Source organism: Odocoileus virginianus, chromosome 11 (genome assembly GCF_023699985.2).
Source record: "Odocoileus virginianus isolate 20LAN1187 ecotype Illinois chromosome 11, Ovbor_1.2, whole genome shotgun sequence".
Lineage (NCBI taxonomy): Eukaryota > Metazoa > Chordata > Mammalia > Artiodactyla > Cervidae > Odocoileus > Odocoileus virginianus.
This window is the reverse complement of record NC_069684.1, coordinates 69,457,694-69,472,683: the sequence shown is the minus strand read 5'-3', so window position 1 is coordinate 69,472,683 and position 14,990 is coordinate 69,457,694. Positions and strand designations below refer to the sequence as shown.

At 53.1% G+C, this 14,990-nt stretch overlaps 1 protein-coding gene across 2 annotated transcripts; it reads right to left on the bottom strand.

Annotated features, from left to right (window-relative positions):
- Window positions 1–1,563: 1,563 nt before the first annotated feature.
- Window positions 1,564–14,267, bottom strand: FCAMR (Fc alpha and mu receptor). Of its 2 annotated transcripts, none has more exons than XM_070474555.1 (6): window positions 13,822–14,267; window positions 10,729–10,789; window positions 5,319–5,735; window positions 3,655–4,414; window positions 2,865–2,983; window positions 1,564–2,253 (listed from the first exon to the last, which is right to left on the bottom strand). In XM_070474555.1, exons 1-6 carry the CDS (start codon window positions 13,858–13,860, stop codon window positions 2,114–2,116), a joined length of 1,536 nt encoding a protein of 511 aa, XP_070330656.1. In that variant the 5' UTR covers window positions 13,861–14,267; the 3' UTR covers window positions 1,564–2,113. The 2 variants fall into 2 exon arrangements, with proteins under 2 accessions (XP_070330656.1, XP_070330657.1); XM_070474556.1 differs by having other exon boundaries at window positions 5,319–5,657; window positions 13,822–14,265.
- Window positions 14,268–14,990: the final 723 nt, after the last annotated feature.

The following is a 14,990-nucleotide window of genomic DNA, read 5'->3' as shown; positions in this document are numbered from 1 at the left end:
AGAAAAGGTCTGTGACCCCTGATGCAGTGCATCAGGCTGCCCAAAACGAGGAATGATTTGAGGAGCCCAGTCCTGTGAGATCGCTTCAAGCTAAACACGATAGTCCAAAACCCGGGGAAACACGTACAATGTCCCCTGACCCTCCACCAGGGCTGTTCACAATGCACCTTGGTGTATTAAAGTCTTCCAATAATCCTGCACAAAGCCTGCTTTTGGTTTAAGCCACGTTTCCCAAACTTCTCTGATCTACTAAACCCTTTCCTCAGAATAGCTCTTAACAGTCCTCAGAAGCTAGCATGTTGCGGATGCCTCTGGAAAACACTGCTGGAGCGGTCCTGTAGAGTCTGGATTTGCTCCCGTTCCTGCATGCAGTGAGCTGAGGGATCATGGTTGGACTCTATACCCCTGAGGGCCTGTTTCCACATCGGTGGGAGGGGATGATGGTGGCTCTTCTGTCTGTCTTACAGGTGTTTCAGGCAGGCCCCTGAGATCATGTGCATGAAAACGGTCTAGAGCTAGGGGTGTGGTGTCTTTGATTCTTGATGATGACTTTAGCTCTGATATGTTGTTTAGCAAAGGTGAAGTGAGGAAAGAGCTAGGTCAAGGTCATGAGTTCCCTAGTCCTCATCCTTCTGCTCCTAACCGGGTTAACTGAGTGACTCTCAGCAAGCTGTTGTCCCACCACAGGGTCTCAGCTATCTTACCCTGGGCAGTGGGTTTTAGACTGGTTGACTTCTGAGGATCTGGTAGTGCTGAAGTTCTGTAATCTGTTTGGTTAGGTGCAGGCAACTTCACTGCTTAACCAAAACAGTGAGTCTTTCTCTCCCAAACCGTGCAGACTGTATCATATTTATGTTCTCTGGACAGTGTCTGGGTTCAGCCCCAGCTTCGCAGAGGCAGTAAGGTAGGATTTCTGGTGCTGCTGACAGCTTAGGAGGCAGGGCTCAGCCTTCTGGGAATATCTACCTGACAATTCCTGACTTGATGCTGGAGCCTTTCTTTCCCTTCTCTTCCATTGCTCAAGGGCTGCTCTGTCCAAACCTGAAGCTCAAACAGCTTGTTGACAGATCTGGCAAAGTAAAAGAGCAGAAGTGACACCTGACTAGATGTGACACCTGGGACCAGAGCCAAATCCCCCAACAAGCATGTGATAAAATGGCTGCAAAGCAGAATCCACTTAAAGTTCCTCTTGGCCATCCTCTTTCTGATCCGCCCCTCTTACCATAACTGCTTTCCAGCTTTATCATCAGTCCTTGGTATCAAGGATTTATAAACAGTTGAATAAGAGGAGCTTTATGAAGAAGATGAGAATCTACTGAAAAATACCCTTCTTCATGAACTTAGGAAAATCCCAGAAAATCTTGACTGGGTCAAAAGGTCTATAGCATAATCAGTCTGGGGCCAAGTGGGGAGGGATGAATGGGGAACAAATGTTCCTCCTGTTGGTCCCCATGTAGGGACCTGTGGGATCATCTATGGGCCCCCCACATTGAAAGAGGTTCAGAGCATCTTCATGGGCAGGGTCACCACAGGCCACAGAGACCATTTCCCTCCAGTCAGTCGTTCAGTACAATTATTTATTGGGGGCTCTAGTGAGCTGAAGTTTCGGGGATGTAGTGAGAAGGATAACACACAATTACTGCCCCCAGAGCTTAGAATCTACTGGAAATGAATAGAATCAAATGTGTGCAGTAGGCTGGGTGCTAACAGACATCAGAAAAGGGAGCACCTATAAGGGCTAGGAGTGATCGTTGAAATTTTGTTAACATTGCACTTTGATTGTAAACCTCTCATATTTTCAACCCTCCAGGAATGGAAATTTCACGCCTTATTCAGGTCCACTGACCTCCACCAGTAGTGAACTGATTCTTTCTTGCAGCTTTCTTTGAGTCACAGTGTCTCCTATGACCTTGGAAAATGCTTGCTTCCTTGGCCCAGCCTTTGTCTCCCTAGACAGAGTCCCACTCCCCCAGCTCCCTCTGCCCCAGCTCGTTCACGTGGAGGAAGGAAGAGAAGAAGCTGGGCTATGGTATTTGGTCCTGGTTCCTCTTCCACAGTGACAGATGGGCTTATCCTGCCATTCCTTAGGGTCCCGGGTCCCTTGCCGGGAGACTCAGGCGGCGTGGAGAGGAGGAGAGTCAACCTGGAGCCTCTTCCTTCCCACCTGGGGTGGCTGGGCTGGCTGGAGGCCCAGGTCCGGGAACTGTGTCATCTGAATCAAGGTGACCCCTGGTGACCTTCCTGTCTTCCGAGCTGCATAGACACAGAGCACATGGTGAGGGTCCTGGGCACTGAATCTGATTCCCCAAGAACCGCCTCACCCTCTGCAAGCTTCAAGGACCTCCTGACACAGAAGATTTCTACTCAGACCCTTAGATCTGCAGAGACTGGGCCAGGCCTTCAGGGCCCTGGGTCTGGGAAGCTTAGCCCCTTTCGCTTGCTCCCAGAGTATCTCACCCTTTCTTTGACACATCTAACCACCATGGAGCAGTCACTTTAGATGTGTTTAAACCTGGGCCTGGTGCTGTAAGAGGTCTGCAGAGGGTGCAGGGCCCTGCCCTCCTGTCTGCTGCCAGCATTGTTCACGTGGATCCTAGGCCTACAGTAAGCAACGGTCTCACCGTTCTCTGAAGGACTTCTCCCTAAGCTCTCGAATGCCACCAGGACATAAACAAACAGATGACTTTCCCATCTGACAGATAAAGGAACCAAGGCCAAGCCTGGCTAGCATGGCCCAGACTAGCATTTAGCATTTCCACATCCGGCAGTCCTGGCCCTGGCCCTGACCCACCCCAGTCCTGAGGGTGTCAGAGGGGAACGAGCCCTCCCATCCGTGGGCCTGGGGTGAGTTAGACCCCACTCACAGCTCCCCTTCTTCTGAAGCTTCCTCTTCCACAGAACAAGGGTCACCAGCAGAAGCGGGCACAGTGCTGACGAGACTGGGGTCAGGATCCCGGAGAAGTTCTTCTCTTTCAGAGGAGCACTGCAGAGAAGCCGCAGGAGTGGGCGTCAGAAACGCACGAGAGAGCGGGGCCTGGAGTGCCCCGGGAGGCCGAGGCCCTGGGGCCTCACCCCTCATTTTACAGAGGCCACATGGAGGCCTGGGCCGGCCGGCCGCCCTCTTCCACAGCTGGTGGGTTAGTCGCTGACCTGGGATGCAGTCCCCTGCCTCCCAGGTCCCAAGTCCTCAGTCCTGCCCCTCCCTGACCACCTGTGTGGGGTCCCTGCCAACGGGCCGCGGGGGCCAAGAGAACTGAGTCAGGCTCAGGGAATCCACGCTAGGCATTTGGCTCTGCCGCAGTCTCTCTTTGTGGCTTCAGTCAGTCACCCTGCCACCCCACCTCACCACCCACTGGAGCTTTCTTTCCTCATCCATAAGAAATGAAAAGTCCCAACAGTCCCACCTAAATATTCTAAATATTCTGTCGCTTAGATGTTTGCTCAGTCTCGTGAAAATGCTCAGATGGTGTTCTCCCAGCGAGGACCCTTGGAAGGAGGCAGGATTCTGACCCCCGTGACCCTTGCCCTTGACTGGCCTGAGGCTACAGGGGGGAGGAGGGGAGTGAGCGGACGCGGGGCATGTGAAGGTGAGCTCACTCAGGGAGCAGGCAGAGCTGCAGCCCCGGAGGCAGGTGGGGGGAGGCTTGGGGTTACCTCTTTACCGAAGACTCCTTGGCTGGGGGCCCCGGGGGCCCCGCTGCCAGGGCCTGGCTTGGCATCACCTGGGGACCACCGTCTCCGGCAGGCGTGTCCAGGTCAACTTCACCGCTTCCCTCCGCAGATGCCATCTCTATGTGGGTTGGCTCTGAGGTCCACACAGCCGCAGCCGGGATGGTCCCTTCAATGGAGCGCAGGCTCTGTGGCTCAGAAGCCGATGTCTTCTCCTGGAGGGTTTCCCACATCCATCTTTCTGAGGCCAGGGTCGATGGCCTAACGGTCCCTGCAGCTGTCTCAGCGGTGCCCGGGGTTGCGCTGACGCTCTCTGTCTCCTCGCTTGGCCTGTCGGCCCCAGGAGTAGTTTCCCTCTCCCTTTTGCTGGCCCTGGCCCTGGTTGCTTCTGAATCGCTGGTGCTCCACACCAGACCCCGCGCTGCTGCACCGGTCACGCCTCTGCCTGTTGAAGCTGGACTCTGCACAGTGGGAACAGTTGCCCAGACGGAGCGCTCTACCTGGCTGCCTGCCCCTGGAGCCACCGCCGCAGTTGCTCCTGGGGTTTGCCTCTCTGTGGCTGAAGCTGTGGTTTTCCTGGCTCCTGGAGTCAGGGCAACTGTATCCCATCCTGTCGTCTGTCTTCCTGTCGTCTGGGTGTTTGCTCGTGTGCATCTTTTGGCTGCTGGGGGTGATGCTGTTTCAGAGGATTCTGTGATGAGCTCACCATAGGCCAGCGTGGCTGTGGGGATGGTTCTGGAAAGACCTGTGTGAACAGCAGAAGGAGGCCTAATAAGAAGGCTATCCGGGCTGCCTACAGGCTTTAGCAAATGACATCAGGCTTGAGGTGTTTGCTGCATAGGATGCACCGTTCCTAAGCAGTGCAGTCTTCGGCCAAAATATTAGATAAAATAAAAAATTGGGAAAACCAGCTGTATTCTCCAGTCTGTTGCAAATATTGACACTTTATGTTCCTGTCTCTTTCTTTTATACCCACATGTTCTCTATCCAGCTGCCCCAGAACCCCATGCTGTGCGCTTCCCCAGAGGCCCACAGCCCTTCACGTGCTGCTCTGCAAATGAGAAAAAAAGAAAAACTCCAGTCACAGCAGAATAGCCAGTGTCTGCAGGTGGTTAGAGAGCAGCCTCTAATCGAACAGTCCTCTCTCTGGACTCCTCCCTGCCTTCATCTCCTCTCACAGCTTGATGCCCTTCCCTGGATTCCGGGTCCCTGACTCCGGACAGCTCTCCGGAACCAGCCACACAGGACCCCGGCCTGGCCGCCATCAGACGCCTGCTGAGAGGCTCAGTCTTAGGAAGGGCTCAGTCCTGCCCATCTTGCCTGCTCCGCACGTCTGAACAAAGAGACGTGACCACAAGAAGCCACATTATCTAACTCACCGGCTTCACGGAACCCTCTACAAATCCACGTGCTGCAACGTTCAGGGGTTCCCAGTGTTGGGCCGTTGGGTGCAAATGGGCTATTTTCCCTGGTATCTACCTTCCCTCCGTCTGAAACGCAAGCCCGCACCTTGGGTCCTTGCATGACCCCACTGTCATCATCATTGTCCCCGCGTGTAACGCCCTCCGGGGCCTCTGGGCTTCCCGTGGTCTCCTCCCCTCCCTAGCATTCTCGTCACCACACCTGCCCCGCCAGCCGCCGGCCCTGACCTGGAGAGACCGTCAGGTTCATGCTGAAGAACAGGGCGTTGTTTGAGCTCCCGAGGCCGCAGCGGTAGCGCCCCTCGTCCTCCGGGGACAGCCGGGACAGCCTCACCACAAATAAGCCTCTTCGGGGGAAGTCTGCGAGGGCCACGCGGCCACGGTAGCGCAGGTGCGTGTAGCGGTTGGTGGACACCACGGTGCGGCAGACCCCTGCCGGGGGCCCGAGGCGGCACCAGTACTTCCTCTGGTGACTGTTGATGGCCAAGCGGGGGTACCAACACTGGATGGTCACGGCGCCCCCCGGCTCCCCGGACACCAGCCGTGGGCCCCTCAGTGCACTGGCGGCTGCAGGCAGAGGGAGAAAGACGTCCATGGAGAAAGAGCGCCGAGTATTGCCGCTGGAGGAGCTCTGAGCTCCAGACTCTGCTAGAATTAGGGAACAGTTCAGAAAGTGCCTCCGGGAAAGTAGAGCTTTCCTCGTAGTTGTTTAGTCGCTAAAGTCGTGTCCGCCTCTTTTGTGATCCCTCACTGACTGTGGCTCTGCCAGGCTCCACTGTCCATGGGGTTTCCCAGGCAAGAGTACTGGAGTGGGTTGCCATTTCCTTCCCCAGGAGATCTTCCCGACCCAGGGATTGAACCTGTGCCCCCTGCATTAGCAGGAGGATTCTTCACCACTGAGCCACCGAGGAAGCTAAAAAGAATCAATAGAAATGTCAGTCTTTAGCCCCTGGATCAGGAGGAGCCCCAAGGGATGGAATGGAGCTGTGTGAAAGGCCCCGTCCGAGAGATGAAAATGCAAGAATGATCTTACCGCGGTTCAGCTAACCGCTATAGAACTTACCGTGTGCCAGCTGATCTTCTGTGAGTCTGCCCACAGCCTGGGTTCTAGCCACTGGGCTCCAGTGCAGATGTTTTTTTAAAAAAGCAGATATTTAAAAGGCTGCCACCTAAGCACCTGTAAGGAGGCCAAGGCAACACCTGACGGAAGGCTGTGATTTGTCGGCATGGAATGTCAAAGGGAGATATTAGAGCAACGAGGTCCCCCTGTATAGCAGAGGGAACTATACTCAGTATTCTTTGATAAACCACAATGGAAAAGGAGATGAAAAAGAATAGATATATGTATAACTGAACCACTTTGCGGTACAGCAGAAATTAACACAACATTGCGAATCAGCCATATGTCAGTAATTTTTTCTTTTAAAAAGAGAGATGTTAGATAATAAAAACAGAAGCGTATGCTTGCTGCTGAAAGGAGAGGGCGCTGGAAGCACAGGAATCCTGCCCTGCTTGGTGGTACCTCCTAGGACCAGCGCTTGCAACATGGCTCACTTTCCTCTGGAAACGGAAGCAACCGGGTGCTGCCGTCAAAGCTGAGCAGACTGTGAGTACGTCTGCTTCGGCAGGGGCTGCGGCCGTGGCTGAGGCTCAGTCCATGGCCCTTTCACTGACCGCCTCTTCACACTGGCTCTGGGATGTCTCTGCTCCTTGATGAAATCTCAGATGTAATTTCAAGTACAGTAGCTTTCGTAGTCTCGCTTGGGTAAGAAAACATACAGCATAATGATTGTTGCAATTCCAATCTCTTATCCTATTGAAGCTTTTTCCTTTCTTCCAGCTATGCTTGGAGGCCTGATGTTTGGGAGGGGGACAGCTCAGGTCTCTTGCTTTGCTGGACCTCTTTCTCTACTCAGAACTGCTGTTGGGGCCCCTCTGGGGCTGGGTGTGGAGGGGAGAGGGGAGGGGAGGAGTCCTGGCAGCAGGTGGCACCCTCTGGACAAGGCAGCGTCCAGCGTGGCGTCCTTCCCCGTTGCCTCCCAGATCCCCTGTCAGGGCCTCTGGCTGCAGTGAGTTCCCTCCTGGCAGGAACTGCCTCCTCTCCTGCTGGCCTTTAAAGCCCATGACCTGGGGCCGCATGCCCCTCAGGTTGGAGTCACAGTCCCCTGTGGGTGGCCCTGTTGCTGGAGGCCCTGGAGCAGCTCCTTCTCTGGGATCCACATTTGGTCCCCCCTGGAACCGAGCTGTCGGGAGACAGCTGGGACTACAGCTAGCTTGTTGAGTTGCTTCCTAGAAGCTCCTTCTCTTACTCCTCTAAAAGTCGGGAAGAGGTGAGCCCCCTGTCCCTTTTGGACAGGTGGTGGATAGCACATCACGCTGCCTCTCTCCAGAAAGCTCTTCTTTCCGACCCCTGATGATTCTTTGGGAACGACATGGGGGGATTTTTCTGGAACAGCCAGCTTTGCCATCTCTCTTCACAGTCCTCTCCACGTGGTTCAACATCTTGCTTTAGGATACGGGTGCCTGGCATCTATCAATCTGTTCTATGTTTTTGAAAGTGAAAGTCGCTCAGTCATGTCCGACTCTTTGCGACCCCATGGATTATAGAGTCCATGGAATTCTCTAGACCAGAATACTGGAGTGGGTAGCCTTTCCCTTCTCCAGGGGATCTTCTCAACCCAGGGATTGAACCCAGGTCTCCTGCATTGTGGACAGATTCTTTACCAGCTGAGCCACAAGTGAAGCCCAAGAATATTGGAGGGGGTAGCCTATCCCCTCTCCAGTGGATCTTCCTGACCCAGGAATCGAACCAGGGTCTCCTGCATTGCAGGTGGATTCTTTACCAGCTGAGCTATCAGGGAAGCACCTGATCAGGAAGCAGTGTTTAGCACCGCTGACCCCAAGAAAGTTTAACCCTGTTGCCAGGATTGGCTACATAATTTGCAAGGCCCAGTGCAAAATAAAAATGGAGGACCTCACGTTCCAGAGTCTCTAAGTGTTCCCAAGGCAATAGTAGAGCTTTAAACCAGGCACCTTATAAATGGGGCCCGGTGTGACTGCATAGGGTGTATGTCCGTAAAGCTGGGCAGCCTGCTGCATGTCTTAAGGTCTGGTTATAGGAAGAGTCAAGGCCATAAACGTTAGAGATAAATCAATACTCACTGACACACCGCAACTGTGCCACTGTTGATGAAGTTACATAGCAACTTATCATAAAAAGCAAGAATCTTTGTAATCACAAGCAAGGAGTGTCTCAGGACAGCAGTGACAGCGCTCTGATTTCTGGACTCTGTGTGTGACCTATGTGTGTGTAGGGGGAGGGGGCAGAGCACGAGGGTTAATGAGCCCCATTGATCAGCAGGATGGGGTGTTCTGACTTTGCAGTTGAGAGCTGATTAGGAATCCTTAATCAACTTTTGCAATGCACATTTTTTTTCTTTTATCAATATCAAATTTCATGCACCCTTGAGAACTTGTTCAGTGGATAACTGGTAGCTCTTGCATGAGTCCGTGCTAAGTTGCTTCAGCCATGTCTGACTCTTTGCAACCCTGTGGAGTGTAGCCTGATAGGTTCCTCTGTTCAAGGGATTCTCCAGGGAAGAATAGTGAAGTGGGTTGCCGAGCTCTCCTCCAGGGGATCTTCCTGACCTAGGGATCAAACCTGCGTCTCTTACGTCTCCTGCCTTTGCAGGCTGGGTCTTTACTGCTAGTGCCACCCAGGAGGCCCAACTCTGATGTAAGCTCTTAGTTATATATGATGAAGGTTTTGGGAATTTTGTACTAGTTGACTGTGAGAATTAAAGAAAGGGCTGGCATTTTAGGATCAGTGTGATGGCTCCCGGGGACCCCTTTGGTGGAGATGGTGCCCCTGCGGTCAGTCACCCATCATCTCCCAGCAGTGTCCACTGTGTGGCTTCAGGCAAGGACGGCCAATTGAGGCCTGCAGTTGGAGACCACAGCCTGGAGCCTGCCTTGGTGTGAGGAGGCGCAAGGGGCATGTGGCAGGAGTACGCAGAGCCGGCTTGTGCCTGGGATGGGTCACTTCTGCCCCAGCAATGGGATGAGAAAGGTCTGGGTGCTCCCTTTGCCCTGTGGTGGGGCCCAGTGGGGAAAGAACCAGCCTGCAGCCATCTGAGATGGGGTCTTCTGTGTGCAGGGACCACAGTGGGGAGATGGGCCCTGGAGGGGTCTGCAAAGGCATCCACAAGAGGAAGAGCCAGTTCTGAAGGCCTGCCAGGCCAGAGAGCTCCAGGCCAGTCCATCAGGTAAGGGCAGCCTGCCTCCTGCTTCCCTTCCGACCCGCCACCGTGATCCTGCTGGGGTCCCAGGTGCCAACTGCCTCTGAGGCGGGGAGAAGGACCAGGGGAGGGGGGAAGGCAGCCTCACACCCCTCCCTGCCTTCCCGACTGTAGGCCTGGGGTGATGGGGGCGGGGGGTGGCGCACATCTCTGAATGAAGATGAAATGGTTGACCAAAATATTTAACTGGATACTTAAAATGATCCAATTAGAAATTTTGAGACTTGAAAAATCATGGGCCTGCCTGAGTTTTCATCTGGGGGCCAGGAAGCTTGCTCCTACTGAAAAATTTTAAAGGGGGCAGTGAGAGATGAAAATAAAGAGGTGGTGTGATTATATCACAGAAGTTTCTTGCTCCAATATTAGCTACTCTTGATTCATTAAAATCTGTGAGATTCATTAAAATCTGACTTGTTTATAAGCCAAACAAAATTGTTTTTAGTGCTATTATTTGTTGTTCAGTCAATAGGTCATGTCCGACTCTTTGAGACCCCACAGACTGCAGCACACCAGGCTTCCCTGTCATCACCATCTCCTGGAGCTTGCTCAAACTCATGTCCATTGAATTGGTGATGACATCTAACCATTTCATCCTCTGTCGTCCCCTTCTCCTCCTGCCTTCAATCTTTCCCAGCATCAGGGTGTTATCATAGCATTCATTTATTAATCTACTCTTTCAACACTTTTTTTTTAGGCAGTTACTTGGATACTCTGGGCGCAAACTTACTGCCTTCCTCAGTGGCCCCCCATTACCATCAGAATAAAGCTAGACACCACAGCATGGAGACAGGACTGATCATCACACCAGCCTGCAACTTGACTTCCGTCCATCTGTCCATAATGCCTGGCACAGGGTAGGCCCTCCATAAGTGGGTATTGACTAAAGAAGTAAACACATCAATGTAGTTTTTATTTACCCATCTGGTTTCTTTGTAGACCATGCACTCTTTAGGGCGAGGTCTTCGTCTTTACATGCCTGGAACTGGGCTTGACACTTGAGTTATTTTAGAATGAGTGCTAATAGAGCAGTGCTATCCTGGAACCCACATCTGGCAAATGCAGCCGACTTTCAGTCATCAACTTGAATGGAAGAGGGCAGAGACAGATCAAAACACTGAATATTCCAGCGATCATTTAGGTCGGACATACACACTTTCGTGTGAGCTCTTGCCTCCCACACTCTCCCGGGCCCAGATCCAATCACTCGCTTGCTCCAAAGCCATGGGGAACGCCTGCACTTTGGAGGGGCTGCTGAAGGCCCCTGAGGTGCCCTCCAGGCTGCAGCCTGGAAGGCTTGGGTCTGGGTGTGCAAGCTCTGAATCTGGCTGTTTGGGACTCACCCTGCAGCAGGCACATCAGGAGGAAGAGGAGCATTCTCCATCCTGCCCTCTGGCTGGTGACCTGCAAGAAAAAAACCACTGTCGATGAGGAGGCCTGAGGGCAGGTGAGTGAGACACCGGTCCAGTAGCCCTGGGACCTGTGTGATTACCTCCTCACTCTGGGATCGGGGTGAGCTCAGTGCTGGGGCCGGATCAGCTCCATTTAAGAGCAGGATGTCACAGCCCTTTGAGAGAAGTGTGGCTCCATCCTCATGGCCCCAGACACACACATTTGGCTTGGCTTGCTGCCTCCAAGCCTGGAAAAACTCCCTCTGTGGCATGCCAGCCCCAGCACCTGCTTGCCAGCATGGGGCTCTAGATCTGAGCACTGTGTAGTGGAAATTCTCCAAGCCAGAAGTTTAAGCCTTAGTTGGAACTGTGGGACCCTGGAAAGGTTACTCAGTGTTGGAGATCAGCTTCCTCTCCCGGGGAATGAGACTCCGTACAGGGTGCTGTGCCACTTAAATGACTGGGTTAGAAGCGTCCACAGGCGGCCTGGTGCCGAGTCTCCCACTTCCCCTTCTGTTTCACAGAAGAACTGCTTCCTTCAAGGAAAAATCTCTCTCACTGGTGTGAGCCTCCAGGCAATAGCAGGAGTTAAAAATCAACTCTCAGGCCAAGTCGTTTCTGCCAAGGGTCCAGTTCAGTCTCTACTCCACAAGCTCCGAAACCCCTCCCTGGCCCGCGGCCCTCGCTGATCTCCCTTCTCTGGTCTGTCCCACCAGCCAGGAGCTCCTGGAAGGTAGGACTCTGAGGCTCCGGGCTCTGAATCGGGATCTAGCCCATGTAGGTGCCCAAGGCACGTACCTGAGCATGACTAAACAAGTTATGAACAAGAACCTTTCACTCTTTTGACAAACACCATACTGACCATTATCAATGGCCCTTTGTTGCTTGCTGATTGAAAAAAGGCAAGGATTGTGTTAATACATAATGCTTCTTTTGTAGTCCCCAGAGGGTTTTCATGGATGCTTTTTGAGTGGTTAAAAATCTCTTCTTTGAATATATCTACTGCCTGTAGCTCCTGGGACCTATGGATACTTTTTCTAAAGAAATCAAACTGAAGTCAGCCATTGTTTCTTCCCACGTTAATACCTGTCCTGCTCATGTTGAGAACAGGCGCATACAGTCATAATCTGGTCCCCTTGCCCCACTCCCTGTCCAAGTGGACAAAACCACACATGGCCACTGGCCAGGCTGGGCTTGGGCTAAAGGAGGAGATAAGGGAACAAGGTGGGAGTGGGGGTGGGAGTGCACAGGAAACAGGAGAAGGGGGAAGGAAGGGTGAGGCAGGAGGTGAAGGAAAGGAGAGAGAGAGGAGAGAAAGAGGTGGAGTCTGTGCTTGGCTCTGTGATGCACCTTGTCGCCTCAGCATGGCTGTGCCGGCCATGTCCACTCAAGCCTCTGCCAGCTGTACCCAGGTGGAGCCCCCAGGGTGGTCAGATTTGGCAAGGTTCACAGGTTCCCTCTGCCTCCTGTCTCGGGCACCATCATGGCAGCCTCAAGCCCTCCTGCCTTCTAATCTGTTGGCTCCCTGCTCTCATCTGGAGGCTCTCCCAGGGGTGTCTTCACATAATCTGTTGTTTGATTAATATCCACCAGGTCCAGGCTACTTCTGGGACTACCATCCGGGTTCCCCCAGGCGGGTTTTTCTCAAGTGCGAAGTGCTGACACAGCGCACACTGGGGCCAAAGTCTGCACGGCCCTTCCCTGCTTCACTGAAGCCCCAGAGGGTGCAGCTATCTCTCAGCTGCAGGAGCAAAACCGCCTCTGTGGGGCAATGAGGAAGCACAGGGTGTGAGATAAAATGCCTCCAAGGAGTTATCAGCCTTGATTGGAGGTTGCAAGGATAACATTCAACGGAAAGCCTCTAAGTCATCCACCTGCCGGTGACCTTCAGGAAACCTCTCTCCAGGAGACAGGGAGCCCCAACTCAGTAGCTTGGGTCACATACCTCTAGGATCGTGCATCGCATTTTAGAGGACAGGGCACATTGGGGAGTTCTCTTGTCCCTCAATCCCACTGGGAAGGGCTCTACCCCAGCTTCAGCCCAGGCTGGTGTGTAACTCCCCAAGTCCCCGTTGCCCCCTTGAGCCCCACTTCTCTCCTGTCCTCCCACCTGTGGCAGCAGATGAGAAAGGAAGGAGGCAGGTATAAGGAAAGAGCACAGAACCAGGATTCAGGAGGTTCCGTGTTGCCCGTAGCAATGACCTCGAGCAAAACATCTCTCCTCTCCACAGCCACGCAAAAGCTTTGACTGCAAGAGAGCCATGCTTCCTTCTCCTTCTTAATGTTAACATGTGTGTGTGCTAAGTTGCTTCAGTTGTGCCTGACTCTTTGCAACCCTAAGGACTGTAAGCCCAAAGGCTCCTCTGTCCATGGGATTCTCCAGACAAGAATACTGGAGTGGGTTGCTATGCCCTCCTCCGGGGGATCTTCCTGACCCCAGGGATCGAAGCTGTGTCTCCCATGTCTCCTGCATCAGCAGGCTGGGCTCTTTGCCACTAGTAGCACCTAGGAAGCCCTTCTTAATTTTAGTTGGTTCTAAGTCACTCAGGCGGAGAAGGCAGTGGCACCCCGCTCCAGTACTCTCGCCTGGAAAGTCCCATGGACGGAGGAGCCTGGTGGGCTGCAGTCCATGGGGTCGCAAAGGGTTGGACACGACTGAGCGACTTCACTTTCACTTTTCACTTTCACACATTGGAGAAGGAAATGGCCACCCATTCCAGTACTCTTTCCTGGAGAATCCCAGGGATGGCGGAGCCTGGTGGGTTGCAGTCCATGGGGTCGCACAGAGTTGGGCACGACTGAAACTACTTGGCAGCAGCAGCAGCCAGTCACTCAGAGGACTGTAAGGAGTCCTGCACGCCGGTGGGAGGGAGAGTGGGAGGGAGAGAAGAGTAGGACCATAGGAGGGAGATGCTGGCCTGACCTCCAGAATCCTTCCCTGGCCCCTGGGAGCACGGCCTGGCTGTTCTGGGGCAGTTGCTGCTGCCCCTCGTCACCCACATCAGGAGACAAGCCCCCAACCCCTCGGGGAAAGCCTTGTCTCACCTTTGGATCTCCAGGCTTAGCTGGGGATTCTAGACCCATCTCAGTCCAGAAATAAAATCCACTTGGACTTTTCTGTTTTTGATGTGCTGGTGATTGGAAACCTTCTAGTTTCTTTTCTTTAAACCTTGAGGCTGAGTTGGCTGTCCGATGCGCTGGAAGGCAGCTGGAGTTAGCTCTGGAGACTTGGAGGGGTGAGGCATAGGGCTGCCGCTCACCTCTCTATACTCCACGCTGGTCACTGCATGCTGGGCCTCGGTTTTTATTTCTTATAACAGGGAGCCAGTCCAGATCCTTTTTCATTCTTACCACCCCTTATTCCTTATTTCCAGGGGTGATGACAGTAGCTTCAGGGGAAAAGCACTGACACATATCCTTCTACCTCTTATTTCCCCTCCAGTCCAGGGCCCAGAGTTTTTAGAGTGCCCCAGATCAGACAATTCATTCAGAACTCTTCTGGGTAAATGATGCAACAGCTTGGGGAGAAGAGAAAATTCAGGGAAGGAATTCCCCTGTTGTCTGGCTGGCAGCTGGTGCCTACGAGCTGGCCAGTCCCCTTCGACTTCCACGGGGAGGCAGCTTGAGGCCTCCATATCCACTGCGTGCTTGGCAGCTACCACTCATGCTCCGGACACAACACAATACAGTAAACAAGATGATCTCCATGGAGAGAGAACACTGGCAAATGTAGCTTATCCAGGTGGATGACGTACTTCAAAATTACCCCAATATTTCCCTGTGGAAGATATTTCATGGAAATATCTTGCAGAAGATGCAATTTGTCTGTCTCTTCTGGCTTTCAACTGATATTAAAATGGCAGGCATAGCCGAAGCACTCAACAATGACAGGGCTTCAGGGGATACAAGTGCTGCAGTTGAAGACTCTCTCCAGGACCCCTGGTAGACTAGGCAGTATTCTTGAGCCCATTAGAAATGACACTTCGTCCTTAAAATAAATAGATGTAGTTGGCGTATTGTTACGTATTGGATAACCATCGGGGCAGCGTGTATTGCCTATGCTTTCCCCCTTCCAGGTTCGAGACAGAGTGGGGACAGGAAGAGTCACTGAAAGCAATAGGAGAGGAAATGAAATACCTCCAGGGGATGCCTAGAGTATGGCTGGGACAAGACCGTCTCATGCAGCCGTGCGTGCCAGTGTGCTTGTGTCGCAG